At 37.1% G+C, this 16128-nt stretch overlaps 1 protein-coding gene across 1 annotated transcript in view; it reads left to right on the plus strand.

Moving 5' to 3' along the window:
• Positions 1 to 14659, plus strand: part of GLUD1 (glutamate dehydrogenase 1) — a 30548-nt gene extending 15889 nt beyond the window's left edge. The window contains exons 5-13 of the mRNA XM_082309536.1: positions 330 to 424; positions 4877 to 5056; positions 6803 to 6940; positions 7890 to 8027; positions 8154 to 8234; positions 9104 to 9227; positions 10482 to 10573; positions 12564 to 12626; positions 13277 to 14659. Coding sequence (XP_082165662.1) covers positions 330 to 424; positions 4877 to 5056; positions 6803 to 6940; positions 7890 to 8027; positions 8154 to 8234; positions 9104 to 9227; positions 10482 to 10573; positions 12564 to 12626; positions 13277 to 13396 — 1031 coding nt within the window. The 3' untranslated portion in view covers positions 13397 to 14659. The remainder of the gene's footprint in view (positions 1 to 329; positions 425 to 4876; positions 5057 to 6802; positions 6941 to 7889; positions 8028 to 8153; positions 8235 to 9103; positions 9228 to 10481; positions 10574 to 12563; positions 12627 to 13276) is intronic.
• The last annotated feature ends 1469 nt before the right edge of the window (positions 14660 to 16128 follow it).

The raw sequence follows: 16128 nt of genomic DNA on the forward strand, positions 1-16128 counted from the left end.
TCTGTTGTTACAGCAATGATAGTAAAAAAAAAAAAATATAAATATGCTTTTGATACATTATATCACTCTGACTTTTTATTGACAAACTGACCTTCATTTTACAGAGTGGCTTGTGTGAAAGGTTTGAGGTTTTGACATTATTGTACAAATGTGTGATATGGCATATAAAACTGAATTGAATCCAGAAAAATCTGTTGATTGCATAATAAACTGAGGATTAAACAGGAAAACAGTTCTCTGCCAAGCCCTGCACAGTTCCCAAGGGAATAATGGTTGAAGATAACTATTCTTATTTGATCCTTAAAAGCTATTTTCACTGTTGCCAACAGGACCTGGTGTTGATGTGCCTGCTCCTGATATGAGCACAGGGGAGAGGGAGATGTCCTGGATTGCTGACACCTATGCCAGTACCATAGGACACTATGTAAGTTTTGAACAGAGGCTTTGAAGTAGAAAAGCTTCCTTGGTCTTTGTAGTAGTCCTTTCCTCTAGAAATTTATTACCGTGCTGCTTAATCATATAGTTTTATTTAATTACGTGGATCTAAATATATTCTTGCAAACTCTAACAGCTTAATTGGTGTGAGGTTTTTAGGCTACAGTTAAAGAAAAATAGCTTTAAGGTTAATGTTTTTATGCTAGGCTTAATTTAAGTTTGATACAATACTGATTGCAACTGCTAGCAAAAAGAAAATACACTGTTTTTAAAGGTCTCAGTCTAAAATTGGTTTCTATTTCTACCATTTCCCTCTGTTTTCCATTAGTACTATAATTACTAATTTAAAGTTGTTAAACAATTAGTTCGTAATAGTTGATATACTCTTAAAGTACTGAAATCTTTCAGTTTCAGACTACTGGATTTACAAGTGTTATTAAATAAATGCTCTGGTTTTGTGCATTCAAGAGACCATGTAAATTAAGCTTGCCCTATTAGTATAACCTGTAAAAGTATTAAAGTTCTCTGTGGTCCCCTAAGAGTAACAAGTAATCAGTGCAAACTAGGGCAAATTTTCCAAAATGTAAAGCAAGAAGACGCTGATACAATTTATTGCCCAGAAGGCAATAAAAAAATGAAGTTTAAGTTTTTAAAAATTAGTGTTTAACTATAGCCCTTAATTTGGCCTTTGCCCTTATGTAGCTGGGGTATTTTTACCTGTTTTAACTGCACCAAAAACATGACCGTTGACCAAACACTTTTGTTGTATACTTTTGACAGGTTGGATGAAAGAATAATGTATTACAGACAACTTATTTCTTAAGGCTCTACTGTCTGTGCTACTCAAACTTTCTACCTTCTCTTTCAGACATTGTTTCTGCTACTCCAGCAAGTCATACTTTGCTAAGGAGTCTTGCCATAGCTCCGTATTAGTGTGTTGATATGCTATCGCATGTTTGCCTATCTCAGCTCCTTTTGAATGGAAAATACTTTCTTTTCACTTTCTGCAGTCCCTTCCAACAGTTCCTCAGAAATAGAGCAGGGTGTACACCCCCAGTAATAAAGCATTAGAGCCACCCAAGTATTTCTCTCTGGCAAGTCTGTTCAAGATGTGCCTGGCTTTCCCAAGACAGCCTCTTGGCAGAATACTTGTGCTGTCTGATGCCTTTAACAATAGGAAGAGGGGATGGCACAGGTTCTTCTAGATCTGAAATACAGTCTAATGTATCTTATGGGGGGCGGGGGGAAAGGAATGCTTGAGGAATAGGCTGTGGCATGCTGATTAGTTGAGTTAAATTACTTTTACACAGAGCTGTCTGTTAGATAGAGATAGCGGTATAAAAAGCTACTTGCTTTTGGTTACTTACATATGTAAATGTAAATATTTTATTTAAAACTTTAAACCTGAAAAAAACCCCAAAATTATGACTTCAAAAAGACTTCAGTGTGCAGAGTGGCAACTTGCTCCCTCAGTCATAACTTAAAATTCTGACATTTAAGAAAACTACTGCCTCAAAGCATTTTAAGTTTTAACATTTAACTCATTGCACTAAAATGCATATTTCACTGTGATACAACAGCATTGCTATATTACGACTGACAGAAGGCTCACAGCACATGACCTGCTTAAGATTTGCTGTATTTGTTAATAGTTCACATAGTTTTATACAGAAGCTTCAGGTTTTTTAATAGGTGGAAAACTAAACACTGATACAGGAGAAGATTTTTTAAATGGCTGAATTTCTTATTCTTTCCACTTTGTCATCTCAGCTTGTTGTGTGGTCCTACACATACACACGCTTCAATGACAAAAGAAAACAAACCAACAACTACTGAGGATAAAAATAAAACGTGAATTATGCTACAACAGCCTCCTTTATTCCTAGGACCTCTCTGCATGGCAGTATCTTATTCTTGAAGAACAAAAAAAATCTGAGAGGATTTAGGTACATTTTCCTGAAAAGTGAATTAAAGAATTGAAATAAGGAACAAAATTAAATCAGTTTACTTAATTTTGCTGGGTTGCTTGTTTGTATATGGAAGAGAGAATGGTAGCCATAATGGAACTTATGAGCTATCGTGGAGAACGACCAGGTGTAGAGAAGGAAGGTGGGAACTCTGACAAGGCTGCAAAAAGTGGAATAACCTATCAAAACCAGTTTCGTAGAGGAAGATGTTTCAGATAACTATCTGGTTGAGATGCCAAGAGCAAAATTAAAGGTGATACATAAAAGGTGACTATGGGGGAAGGAGGGAAGGGAACTAAGTGGAGAAAGTGACCGTTGAACAAAACTGAAACTAACCATAATTCAGAAAACAGATGGAAGCTATGTGAGGGACTACATTCAATTGAGTGGAAAGATAACACTTCGGTGAGAAATCTATAGACCTGATGAGTCCGTGTGGTTGCACACAGATGTGTTCAGGGAGCTTGAAGTGGCAAGGAAAAGCCAAATAACAGATATAAACAGACAGGGGAAGTCTGCTTGAAACCTAACATACAGAGCCAGGAAGCTGGAGAGACAAGGAGAGTATTACTGCAGCGTGGAAAGGGGTTAAGAACCAAGCAAAAGTTCAGTGTCTGAACTTGGCCAGCTAAGTTCATAGACTATTATAACTAATATAGAAGTCTTTAATGCTAGCTGTAAGCTATTTTATAAGCTTCTCCTTAAAAGCCATAGCCTTTCTTTTTGTCCCAAGATATGTGAAGCATTATTTTGATTGACTTAAAACCAGAGTTTTTAGGACTTTGACATTGACTGTGGTTTGTATATGTGACTTCAGGAAGATCCGGACCTGCCCTCACCTCACGCTCTGTTTTCTTGCCAAACCATGCAAGTCTTTAATAACTACCATGTTAACTGTTCCAGAAAATCCATCTTAAGTTGCTGGGTCACTGAATTATATATGGCTAACGTTTTTGGTTAAATTAATCCTTCCCACTCTTCTGTACTTCCTGACACATCTAATTGACTTTCAGGACATGTGAAGGGACTTTAATAAATACATTCTTATGTATGGTGGGGGCTTTATTTCTTCAAGTATTTATAAAACATACTTCCTCCTTTGTGAATGCATGAAGGCTAAAATGTAGTTTCAATCTGAAACAGAACGAAAACCTAAAAATACCTAAAAATGCCTGGCCAAGTTGTTCCTGGCAATACACTACAACACATCTTGTTTACAGTCGATATGCCACCAGAGGGAGCATACAGCTTAATGAGACCAATGCAGCTACATTTTGGGAAACTGAATTAGGAATTTTGAGGCAAGCCCAGCATCACTTTTACTGTTTTTAAAGAGAGGTTAGCTTTGGCTTTATATGGTTAACTCACTTTCATTTTCAAATAATAAATAGTTTTTGTTTCTATTATGGCTCTAGTCATCTCCTGCCATTCTGCCCCCACATACTTTTGTCTGCTCCTTTCCTTCTTCTCACCAAGCATCTTGTGCTCACGCCACAGGCATGCAAATGCATTTGGCACAAGCGATGGAGAGGAGGGAGCCTCCCAGTGAATATGTGGCTGGTGGAATAGAAACCCATCCGGCTGCTGGCAGACTTATTTCGGTGGATTCCCTTTCATCCCTACCCTCTCACTTGGGTTGGATGCCAAGCTACTGTGTGACTGTGCTCCCAGGGTGTGGGAGCATGGGAACCAGTGGTAACAGAAGAGGGATGCCCAAACAGTGTCTAGTTTGGAAAAAGTTTTTTCAAGTTAATTTCAATTTGAAAAATTAACTCTGGTTTTAAATAGTCTATTTTATCTTGGCTAGCTGTCTAGCATATGGAAAATTTATTATCACCAAATTAATGATAGAGGCTTGATTGTATATATTGCTTTTCTGAATAAAAGTAGTAAATACTTGTCTAACTTTTCCCATATGACCTTTGTACTGTAATTTTCCTCTTAGATCAACAACAAGAAGGTATTAGGCCTGTATTGTTGTTTCAAAATAACTGAATTTGGTATAAAGGAACACTAAACACTGTATAAAGATGATTGAAAAACAGTCCAAGGATATGTCTGAGCCTTTTAAAAATTAAAATGTCAAGAATAATAATGGAAACTATGGCTGTAATAGGAGCTAATTTTGAGAAACATACCTGTCAGAGGCCTGCTCATTGCTAACAGTGCAACATGGATATCACCATAATTAACCACAAACTGAAGTTAACATATACACTTAAATGCCACAAAAAATTACAGAGCATATCCAATATTGCATTATGCAACTTTCCTGACATCCACTAGAGTATTTCTGAGAAGGTGTTCACACAAACTCAGGAAGGAAATAATCTTTACAATCTAAATGTATATAAACTATATCATGTTGTGACTCTTAATGATTCCTGTTTTCCCATATCTCTAAGGTGTACAAAACTTCTTGTTCCAGCTGTTTGATTAATTCCATAGCTCACAAGTCCTTCACTGTTTTACAGGATATTAATGCACATGCATGTGTAACTGGTAAACCTATCAGCCAGGGTGGGATCCACGGACGTATATCCGCAACTGGTCGTGGGCTTTTCCATGGAATTGAAAATTTCATCAATGAAGCATCGTATATGAGTATATTAGGAATGACTCCTGGATTTGGGGATAAAACATTTGCTGTTCAGGTAACGTTTTTCATTTAACTGCAGGAAAAAAGTAGTAAACAAACTTTCAGTACAGCTACTTTTAAAAAGGGTTGTAGCAATAAATCCTGTTAGGGTTTTATGACTTCCAAGTTAACCTTTACCCTCAAACTTCAGAAACACTTTTCAAGCAGTGTAGGTGCCCTTTATTTTGGACTGTTTTATAAAAACTGAACTTTTGATTGTGCTCTACAGGCACAAAGCCAAATCTCCAGTCTTTATAAACATCGGCTGCAAAGAAAAAAGTGAAATACTGTTACAGGAGTTCTTTAAACTAAGGCATTGCACACTTCTCAATGAGCTGTGACACTGTTTCTGCCTACACAAAGTTTGTTGCACTGTTTTGTAATTAAAAAATTTAGAGAGAGAAGGAATTGGGGGTTATGTTCTTGTTCTACTATGGAATGAGCAGGTGGAAAAGTACTAAACCAATACCTTATCCTGAATTTGTAGGGTTGAATGTATGTTTTTAGTGTTGATAAGACTTTAGGATTTATGTAGTTAAATTTTGAAGGGGTTTGATATTCAGTAATGTGCATTATCATTCTTAAAATTTTGAAGAAATAACTTGTTCTGTTCAGCTTGGAGCAGTATGTTAAATGGAGGATTTGAGGGATTGCTTTGTTTTGTTGTTTTTAGTACCAATGCACTGGTTGTTAGAAATAGCAGAGTAATTGTAACCTCCAAGTTGTCCTCTAGTTAACCAGTGGGCTGAAACAAACATCTCTGCCCTGCATGGACCCAGCAGCACACTCATCTCCCTGCACTTTGGCATTTTCATGCCTGGCAGAGGGCTAACCAACAGGCACTTAAGCATAACTTAGACTGAAAATATGGCTATAAGAATAGCTGAAGATTTTCCTAGGAAAACAAGGATACAGCATTGCAGAGAGACCTAACGTATGACAAACTGTTGCATAGAAATTTGCTTCTAATATATAAACAAAAATCCTAAATACAACTGGAGCTTTGTTATACAGCAATTTAATATTCAGCTTTTTTCCAGCATAGAATCTTACTACAGACTTCTGACATGGATCATGTGACCTCTTGGTCTGCCATGTGTGTTCCTTTACTTCTAGAATGTTGGATAATGGCCTGGAATTAGGTTTTCTATACCAGTAAGGATGTAAAAAATGCTAATTAAATATAGAATTATCAAATTTAAATTTGGGCAATCTGTTTTGTACAGGACCGCTTCAGAAATGTATTAGAAATGACATAGCTTCCTACTAGTTTTTATGTTTTAATGTGAAGAATTAATGATACTCTTGTTTAATGCTTTCCATTGTGGGATGGGTTTTACACTTGTAAGCCTTCCTTACCCAAATTAAATGAGACTATTTCTTGACCTGCAAATGTTGGTCAAACCTTTGAATAGTCATACAAAAATCCATTAATCCCTCTAAGACAGTGCTAGTTATAAAATATGTTAATAAATATCGTAGTTTTGACCCTTTCGTAATAACATTAATACTTCCCTTCTGTATTTCCAGTATAAAAAAATTTAGCACAACTGTACATTGCTGGCTACAATGCGTAATTTCTACAATGGTATTCAGACTAGAAGAGAAATCATGTAGATTTCGTCTGTCTTTCCTATACACATCATCTAATGCCAAGATATGCCAATAGATGAAGAACTATTTAACGCTATTCAAAGCTATATAAGCCTTAGCAGTAATCATTGTTTTGGCTGAAGGGTTGACTTTCTCTTTCCACCTTCAGGGATTCGGTAACGTGGGCTTGCATTCTATGAGATACTTGCATCGTTTTGGAGCAAAGTGCGTTGCTGTTGGAGAGTTTAATGGTTCTATCTGGAATCCTGATGGGATTGACCCAAAGGAACTAGAAGATTACAAATTGGTACGAAACTTAGCTGAGCAGAAATAGTTTCATTTTTATCAGCTTTGCAAGCACATAGGATGACTGTAGACTGGTGTTAATTTTTGACTTTTAAATCATGCTGCAATTAGTACTCACAAAATGGCTTAGGAATGTTGATTCTTCCGGCTTTCTCCTTATCCCCACTATGAATGCAGGTGGTTAACACTAACTGATCTTGTGGCTTTTGCGGGTCTCTTCAGTTTATAACATTGTAACATTTATAACATTTTTACCCTTTGACCCAGCTCCCAGAAAAATGGCAAGGGCTTGCATGTGTACTTTGGCTTCAGAATTGGAGTTCATAATTATTTTGCCTTTCTTATGACTAAACTAGGAAGCATCTACCAAGGAACCAGAGCAAGGAGGTTCCTAAAAGATTAAATATGGACATTTTAAGACTTCAAAGTGCAGTTTTGCTGTTTCTTACCTATTGGATGCTTCTGAAAAAATGAAAGCCTGTCTGGTAGTGTGACTCGAATATGTAGTTTATAATGAAAACCGGATATGGTCTTTTTATTTTGGTTTCCAAGTGAAGCAGTCTTGAGGGGACAGTTCACAGGCACTAAAATACAGTCTCTCACTTAGAGTTTCTAAGGGGCTTAATTGATGTGTCTTCTTTTACATAGGGAGCAGTTGAATGTTGTTATCACCCCTTTCTCAAAAGAATTAAATACTCCAGAGCCCAAGTCGTTATCAGTGGCTTTGGCCAGAGAGCAGTTATGCCTCACTCATGGCAACTTGGACTGTTATCCAAGCTTTATAGCTTGCTTTTTATGCCCAGTCTAAGTAAAGATAGGAATTATGTCATATGCTGTCTTTCTAGTACTGTTGCTTCTCCCTTATGTCTATTTTGAACGTTAGAAGAAGGGAAGGAAGTCAAACGAGTACACACACACTGAAAACACCCTGGTTTGTTTCCTTCAAACAGCAACATGGGACAATCATGGGCTTCCCTAAAGCACAGACACTTGAGGGCAGCATTCTGGAAACAGACTGTGACATTCTCATCCCTGCTGCCAGCGAGAAGCAGTTGACTAAGGCCAACGCTCACAAGGTTAAAGCAAAAGTAAGTTGGAGAGTTCAAATGCAAATGAAAAGTGGAGAAGGCCTGTTTAAATACTAGTATTCAATAATTAGCATGGATGGAAACTAATACATACCTCTTGAGTTACACTGCTGTGATTCCTTTCAGATTATTGCTGAAGGTGCCAATGGGCCTACCACTCCTGAAGCTGACAAAATCTTCTTGGAGCGAAATATCATGGTTATCCCTGTAAGGTTCTATTATGATGTTTCATTTTCATTACAAGGGTAATATTTCTGTAAATTGTAGCAAGACATTATTTACTGAAGGTTTTTATGAATAGCTATTTATTCGCTTTGGGTGGTTTTTAACAACTGATGTCTGGGAAATGGGTGTCAATGTTGCTTAAGATTGGTAGTAATTACTTAAAGATCTTACTGCAACTGTAAATGACCAAAGATAACTATTACATGAAGGCTATGTATTCGGAAGAGAGAACAATCCACAATTAGTTCTTAAATCTGTAGTTTTGCATTTTGGAGTATTAGCTGACATTTGCTCAATTAAATAGTCCACTAAGTGAAGGAAGAGGGCAGAGTAAATACACTGGCCAGTTTGTTTCTAAACATTGTGTCTCTGGGTGATGCTGTGACAGAAGTGTGTATCATAGATTGTATAGCATAAATGTTGCCTATAGGGATAATGTGAAAGAATAAGACCTATCCCAGGTATAATGATACCCTTTTCCCAGAGAAACATATCCTGATCGAAAAAAACTTACTGCTAGAAAGAGTGGCTGATCTTCAGCTTTTACTCACTGAGATGGCCTAAGAATGCCCTAACTTTCTTGATTAAAAACTTATGCTAAAATAAAAGAAGGTGGTCAGTCAGGCACACCTGAACTTCATGTGTTCTAAAGTCAAGTCCTCTTCTAAATCAGTAGAAGTAATCCCTGGACTGCAGAAAAGGAAAAGTGTTGTCATGCAAGAATAACAACTGGATTGTCTTCTGTACTGCAGTTTAATACTTTGTACATAATACTTCTGCTTGCTTTTCCTTAATACAGTAGAGCTGTCTTCACATGGTCACAATTCAAGACATTTACTATTTCTGTGCAGGATCTTTACCTGAACGCTGGTGGTGTAACAGTGTCGTATTTTGAGTGGCTGAAAAACTTGAACCACGTCAGCTATGGCCGCTTGACTTTTAAATATGAAAGGGATTCAAACTACCACTTGCTCAGTAAGTGTTCAGTTCTGCTTTTGCTGTTTAACTGGTAGATTAGACTAGCAAGCACCAAATGTGGGAGAAATGAATATAAAACTGTTTTAAATTCACCTTAATTTCACAAAAGTCTATTATTGCTGCATACTGAAGAGTAGGAAAGATTTGATAGGTTGACTTGCAACTCTAATGACTTAAGTTAAATGTATACTTTTTATTCATAAAGTGATGCTTTCCTCAGTTTTGTGAAAATACTGAACTCAAACCACTTATGTGAAATATATATTACTTCCTAATAGATGTCTTTCAGCTGCACACTTGGTATTTGAGAAGTATTCAAAGTTTGAGTGAGTAACATTGTTCTGCACATATAACAATAGAGGATTTCTATAAAGGGTGATACTTTAATTGGTACAGGCACTGTAAAAATTTGCTTATGGTCTACAACTCCACTTAGGGCCATTCTGTGCTTCCCAGTTTCTGGGCCAGAATACCAATTACATGGAGAGAGGAAGCTTAATGGAGAAGAACTGCAGGATATTACTCCATTTTAAACAATACTCTGTAGAGAACATGAGAATCTCAGGACATAGGACTTGACAAAACATACATCTGAATGTTTTTTAATATAAACTTTTCTTATAAATGATACCTTTTGAGGTGTTTCTAAAGTGGTTGAGGGTTACGGCAGTTCTAATTTAAATACCTTTCTTAACTTCAAGATCGTGCCATCTGAAATATTCTGTGATGTTGTTTAGGAAAGCTTACTAATTAAACTACAATAATTAAGATGAAATAAGTATCAAATCAAAATACCACAGCACTTCTCATGTCTTAAGGAAAAAAACTAAAATTCTACACTGGGCTTTTTTCTTAGCAAGTAGTGAGTATGCAAAGTGCAATAGGAGATAATTGATTGCTTTAACTTCGGGAAATATTTTGTCTAATGCTATTTATCAAGTTAGGAAAGTTAATCCAGATTGCTCTATCAGCTTTGAGTTTAGCGAAGTGGGATCAGTAAATCCACAGTCGCTTGCCATGTGACTGTACTATAGCAATATTGCTGCTAATATTGGAGTCATTCACCTATAAAACCAGATAAATCAGCATCTTTTCTTAGAAAACAAAAATAAGATGACTCCCTTTGCCCTCAGCCCCTGTAGTCTGCATTCTAAGCCATTGAACACTGAAAGTCCTGGGGTCATCTCCTTTCTTAGGGAGCACATTCCTTTCCTTGTCAGTTACCTTGCCTCTGCTTTGTTTCCTCTCTAGTGTCTGTCCAGGAAAGCTTGGAAAGAAAATTTGGGAAACATGGTGGAACGATTCCAGTTGTGCCTACAGCAGAATTTCAAGATAGGATATCGGTAAGTAGTTGCTGTAGCTGTATTCTGATAGTATAACTGCAATCTGAATTTTACCATTGTAGGTATTATGGAGGTTTTTGCCCCAAGCAGGGCATTAGTCATAGTTAGCCTGATGGCCAAACAAATAAAGCAAGCAAATGGTCTGAACTGCTTAGGAATACTGGAAGTAAGCTATTTTTTCTTTCTCTTACTTGAGCCCATACAAAATACCTCCAATATTGTTAAAAAGCTATAGTTTTAATACAGATGCTTTTGTATTTGTAATTGGTGTAAGATTGCATGTTGCTGTTCGCATAGTGGAGTTTTTCAGAGCAGCAGACTATCTTCATTGTTTAGACAAACCATGTGTGGGTTTTTTTACCAGGGAGGGTGCAGGGAATGATTCTTTTTGCAGGCCGATAAGGAAAACTTAAAAACCTGTTTTTTTTTTTTTTCCTGATGCTTTTGTTTGCTATGAAATACTTGATATTTCTGCTGGCTAACCTGATAAATACATAGATTCCATAATTTCTTTGAACCCTAGCTGTCAAAGTCTATGGAGGTTTTGCAGTGGGAAATACTGCCTCAAACATTACCAGAATTTGTTTTGGAGATCTTGTTGATATAGTTTGCCTGGATTTCCAAACAACTTTCAACAAGATCCCACACCACAGACAGTTTGGTACCCTGTTTCTGTACTATAGACAAGAGCTGACTGAAAAATTGTAGAATGTTCTTCTAAGACTGAATTAATGAGCAAAGAAATGTCAGGTAAAATTCATTATCATCTAATGCATAGCAATACATGGTGGGGAAATTTTCATATAAAATGATGGGTTGTGAGCTCATCCATTTGCATTCAAATGGAAGATCTGGAGGTAATGAATGAGTGGAGTGAAAATGGATGGGTAAGGATAGATTGTTCACTGGAAAGAAGGGTGAAGGAGAACGAGGTGCTGTCAAAACCAGCGGAGTGAGGAGCAGAATGAAGAACAGGGATGATTCCTAGCACAGCAGACAGTTAAGATGTGGAAGACCCTCCCAAGGGATGTATGGAATACCCTGCCAAGGGACGTATGGAAGCTAAAAGGGTTGGTTGGTTTGTTTTCTTAACACAAGTTCAGGAGGAGATGGGGAAAACATCCAGAGTTGTGAAACACATTAAACCATGCTTCCTTAGGAAGAAATTGGGGGAAATGCATGTAAACTCGGGTCACTGTCAGATGATAAAAATAGATTTTAGCCTGATCCAGTGTGGTGCTAGCATTTTCATAAATGTTAGGCTAAATTAATAGCATGGTAAATAGGTTCTGTGGCTTAAAGTGATTGCTGTGATCGCTTAAACACAAGCTGTAGAAACTGGCCTAGTAATTTCTACATCCAGCCCAAATTGATATTTGAGGAAAAGCATGTATTTTGTGAAGCCAGGTCACAAATTATTAGTAAATTACAACAGTCAGGATGGTGGAACATTACAGCTGATAGCCTGAATTAGAATGACTGAGTATCTTCAATTATTTATTGTTCTGTGTATTTAAATTTTAATGGCAACAAAGTTATTGTGGAGTTGCTCAGGGCTAATACAGTGTTAGGTATATGAACTGGGGATCTGTGCCCTTCCTAAAACCTGACAGTCTTCAAAACAATTGGAAGTAGTTTTCTATAGGTTATTAACTCTTGGGAGTTTTTTTTGTTTAACATTTACTGTGTGTTTTGAAGGCTGAAAACAGTAGTTACAACATCAATAAAAAAATGTTAGCATCGTGCATCTAGAAGCTAGGCATATGAAAGACTCCAGTGCTTACGTCTGAGGTTTTAGAATTGAATTGACTATAATTAGCTTTTCAAGTAACACAGTAAAGGCGATTTAGTTTCTTATACCAGTCATTAGAAGAAAATGAGTGAGCAAGCTTCAGTAATTATGGGAATCCAACATGTCATTGTCCCTAATATATGACTACTACCTTATTGTGTTTTGAATTAAACCCTGATTTTATTCCTGTTGTTGCAGGGTGCATCTGAGAAGGACATCGTCCACTCTGGGTTGGCTTATACAATGGAACGTTCTGCCCGGGTGAGTACTGCATTAAGACATGTACTTGCAGGAAAAAACATATGTGGCTTTGCAACAGTGTTTGAACGTGTGGTACAGAATTTCTGTTCAGTTAAAGGAGTAGATAAACAATTAATTATAATGGAAGTCACTGTGAGTATGAGGTATTTCTGCTCTGTGCCAGGATGGCCAACTTTAAGTAAGTGTAGTAAACATCAGAGATTAGTACGTGAAGTCAGGAAGTATTTTCTAGTAGAAGCTGTAGTAATTAGAAAATTTTTAGTTGTCCTCTTGTACTTGACTAATCTGGGACACGTACCTAAGAGTGCTTTACTTTGCCATCAGCAGTTTTAGATTAATCCCTTTAGGCAGTATTTTTAATTAGTGGGGCAAAGACTACTTGAGACGTCTTGTCTCTCCATGTATCTGAGGTGTACATGTGGATCCAAGACCTGAAAAGGGGCAATATGGTAATCTGGGAAAGATCTTCTTCCTTTTCAGATCTTAGTTATAAGAGGAATCAAGAAAGTTTGGACTTGGTCCTCAAAGGATCTGAGCTCTGATACCAATCTAGCAGCTCTTATACTCCTAACTTAGATCCTCTAAGTAAAATCTAGTGTCGCTCCTATGGAGAAACTTGCAGAAATCTCATGTGACCTTTTCTGTTTCAGCAAATCATGCGTACTGCCATGAAGTACAACCTGGGTCTGGACCTGAGAACAGCTGCCTATGTCAATGCAATTGAGAAAGTCTTCAAAGTGTACAATGAGGCTGGCCTGACCTTTACATAAATAGGCCACTACCGCTCCTTATTGTATCCCGTCCCTCTCGCCATTTATGTACCCTCTTCTTCAAAAAGCTTATCACAAGTTTACATGTAACCACAAAATTTTCTTTTCTTCTGACATTATAGTGGATTCTATTCTCAATTAGTTTCAGTCCAAACTAGTCTTTTTTTTTTTTTTTACAATAAAAATCCATGGATTAGGAAATTGTATACAGATATGTATCTGAAGATAACCGTTCATCTGCACTTGTGGGGGCTATTCTGGGTATTCTGCCTACAAAACAAAATGGTACATTTTATGTATGAAAGAGTGGTGTTGCCACCTGAGCCACTTCTCAGACTTCAGATCAGATACTGTACTAGATGAGCACTTAGCTCATTATTACTTCATGCACTTTTGTTTAATGATGTAATTTTGGCTTTGGCACTTTCAGTAAGGCCTTGTATGATCAATGCTGTGGCATTGTCAAAGGAAGAATGGGCCTCCAGCAGGGATTAACTTCGATAGGAGTCTAATTTTTATTTGTAGTAAAGCTTCAGGCCTGATTCTCTTTAGGCAATGTTTTTTCTTTAACTGTGCTGCTGTTAATAGGACTGCCTTTTATTGCTTGTTCAAGCTAGCTTGACTATCACCATGAAGTATGTAGAGGTGACAGACTAATATTTTTATAAGCTGAGACTATCAAGCAACTCTCATTATGTTTTTAATCAAGTATCTATGTAACTATTCTGACTATAGGTTGTTTCCTTTTTTTAAAAAAAGGGATAGTCTGAATTTGGTAAGCAATCATACTTGGGTTTTTTGGAATTCTTTTTCAGTCTTGCCCTTTCAGAGGCTTTCTGAAAATTAGATACTGCCTCAGTGAACAACTAAAGTGAAACTCAACCCAGAAATCATTGGCCAAACTATAGAGGAGCTAGAATGCAGCTATAAACTTAATCCACTGTCTTAACACATGCAGCCTGGTTTTTGTGTTTTGTTTTTTTTTTTTGTCATCAGGAGGTCTTGAAAGTTTTGAACATTAGAGTACAACAAAATGGACCTCAACACAATATTGGATCAAGCACAGTTTTTAAAGTGTAAGGCTTTTGTCCAGTGGAGTCCCCTTGAAGTGCCAGATATTATTTATGTAATGAATATAAATGTTTTTTTTAAAAAGACAACTAGTCCCTCCCAGAAACTCATGCTTTTTTTCTAACTACTTTGTAACTGCATGACATAACCTGGAGAGAAGAGCAGTTATTAAAGCTGACCTTTCCAAACCTACTATGCTGGTGTATTACTGTTTTCTATTTCATTCAATAGCTTTCCATAGTTACAGTCAGTCTGTGAATCTTCACAGCACACTTCTTGTTTATTCATTACATGCCTACTGATACAATCCTGTCCCTGGGTTATCCCAAGGGGCTCACTAATACAGATCTCTCTCTCTTGAACTTGCCTGTCAGCAAGGCTTTTGAAGTTGGGTGTATTCAGTAAATCATTTCAGGTCTTTACTGTGTCCTCTCAAATTTGTGTGAAGAACTATTCTAGTAGTTAGCATGGAGCAATAAACCTGTGTAATGCATTTAATTAGTGGCTTACTCCATCATGTATGCTCATATCTGTGATTATAAAAGTACTATAGATCACCTAAGTGCAGTGTATATATACACTGGCTTTTTTTTTTTTTGAATGAGAACCCTTTGAGCATGAAAGAATTGCTGTGATCAAAGTGTGGATCTCTGAACATGAGATCTGTATCTTGGATGATATTTTTCAGTGTAGTTTTTATGTAAGCATTAGATTGTAACAGTTCAACTCTGACAAATTGTAACCTACTTCCACCAAAACTTGGAGACTAAAAACTCACAGATAAATAGTTGTATTATTGAAAAGAAAAAGAACCTTAAAAGCTGAGTTGCATTATCTGGCAGCAAAGTTGTTGAAAGCCAAGTGCAGTAACAATGAAGAAACTTGGCTAATTTACTCTTGTACTTCCTCCCCCTGCCGACATTTCCTCTCCTTCTCTCTAGCTAGTAAAGCACCTCTAGTTTGCCTTGAAAAATGAGACCCTTTCAGTGGTGGAGCATATGGAAAGCTGGCATAGATAGCTAACTGGGTATCTTCTACCTTCTACCCACATTGAAGGAAAAAAAAAAAGAGCCAAAAGCTGCACAACACCTGAATTCCCCAATTCATTAGAATCGTATATTATTGTACACCCACACATTAACACTTCTTTTTCCAGAGCATCTTGAAAGAAAGCAGATCTACCAGCAGGTATGATTCTACCAAACCCAGAAATGAGCCCTGAGGTTGACTAGATTTCACCTCAGCCAACTCTGAAGCTACAAGTTATTTTCATAAGGATGACAACTACAATGTTTGGGGTTACAGGCCTCCTGCAAACTACTAAATGCAAAAATATCTCTATCATACAGAACAACAAGTAGAACAATCATTTTTCATCCCACCAAAGAACCCAGCCCTACATCTGTTTTCATTGATGGCAACTGTCACCACCAGAAAGAAGCATTGGAGCAATGGTAATTCTTGCTGTGATTTCAAGATGCCAAGTAAGCGATCTCTAAATTACTCTGTTAGCAATTGGTGAGTCTGTAATCTCAGATTCCTTACTCATTGCAGAAGCAAGTAATTTCTTCCCTTCTCACTCACTCTAGGTTCATGTGTATGCAGGTTTTTTTGGTGTGGTTTTGTTTTTTTACAGCTCAAACTTGGTCAGTTCTCATTCT

The sequence above is a fragment of the Platalea leucorodia genome, assembly GCF_965183815.1.
Source record: "Platalea leucorodia genome assembly, chromosome: 4".
NCBI classification, from domain to species: Eukaryota; Metazoa; Chordata; class Aves; order Pelecaniformes; family Threskiornithidae; genus Platalea; species Platalea leucorodia.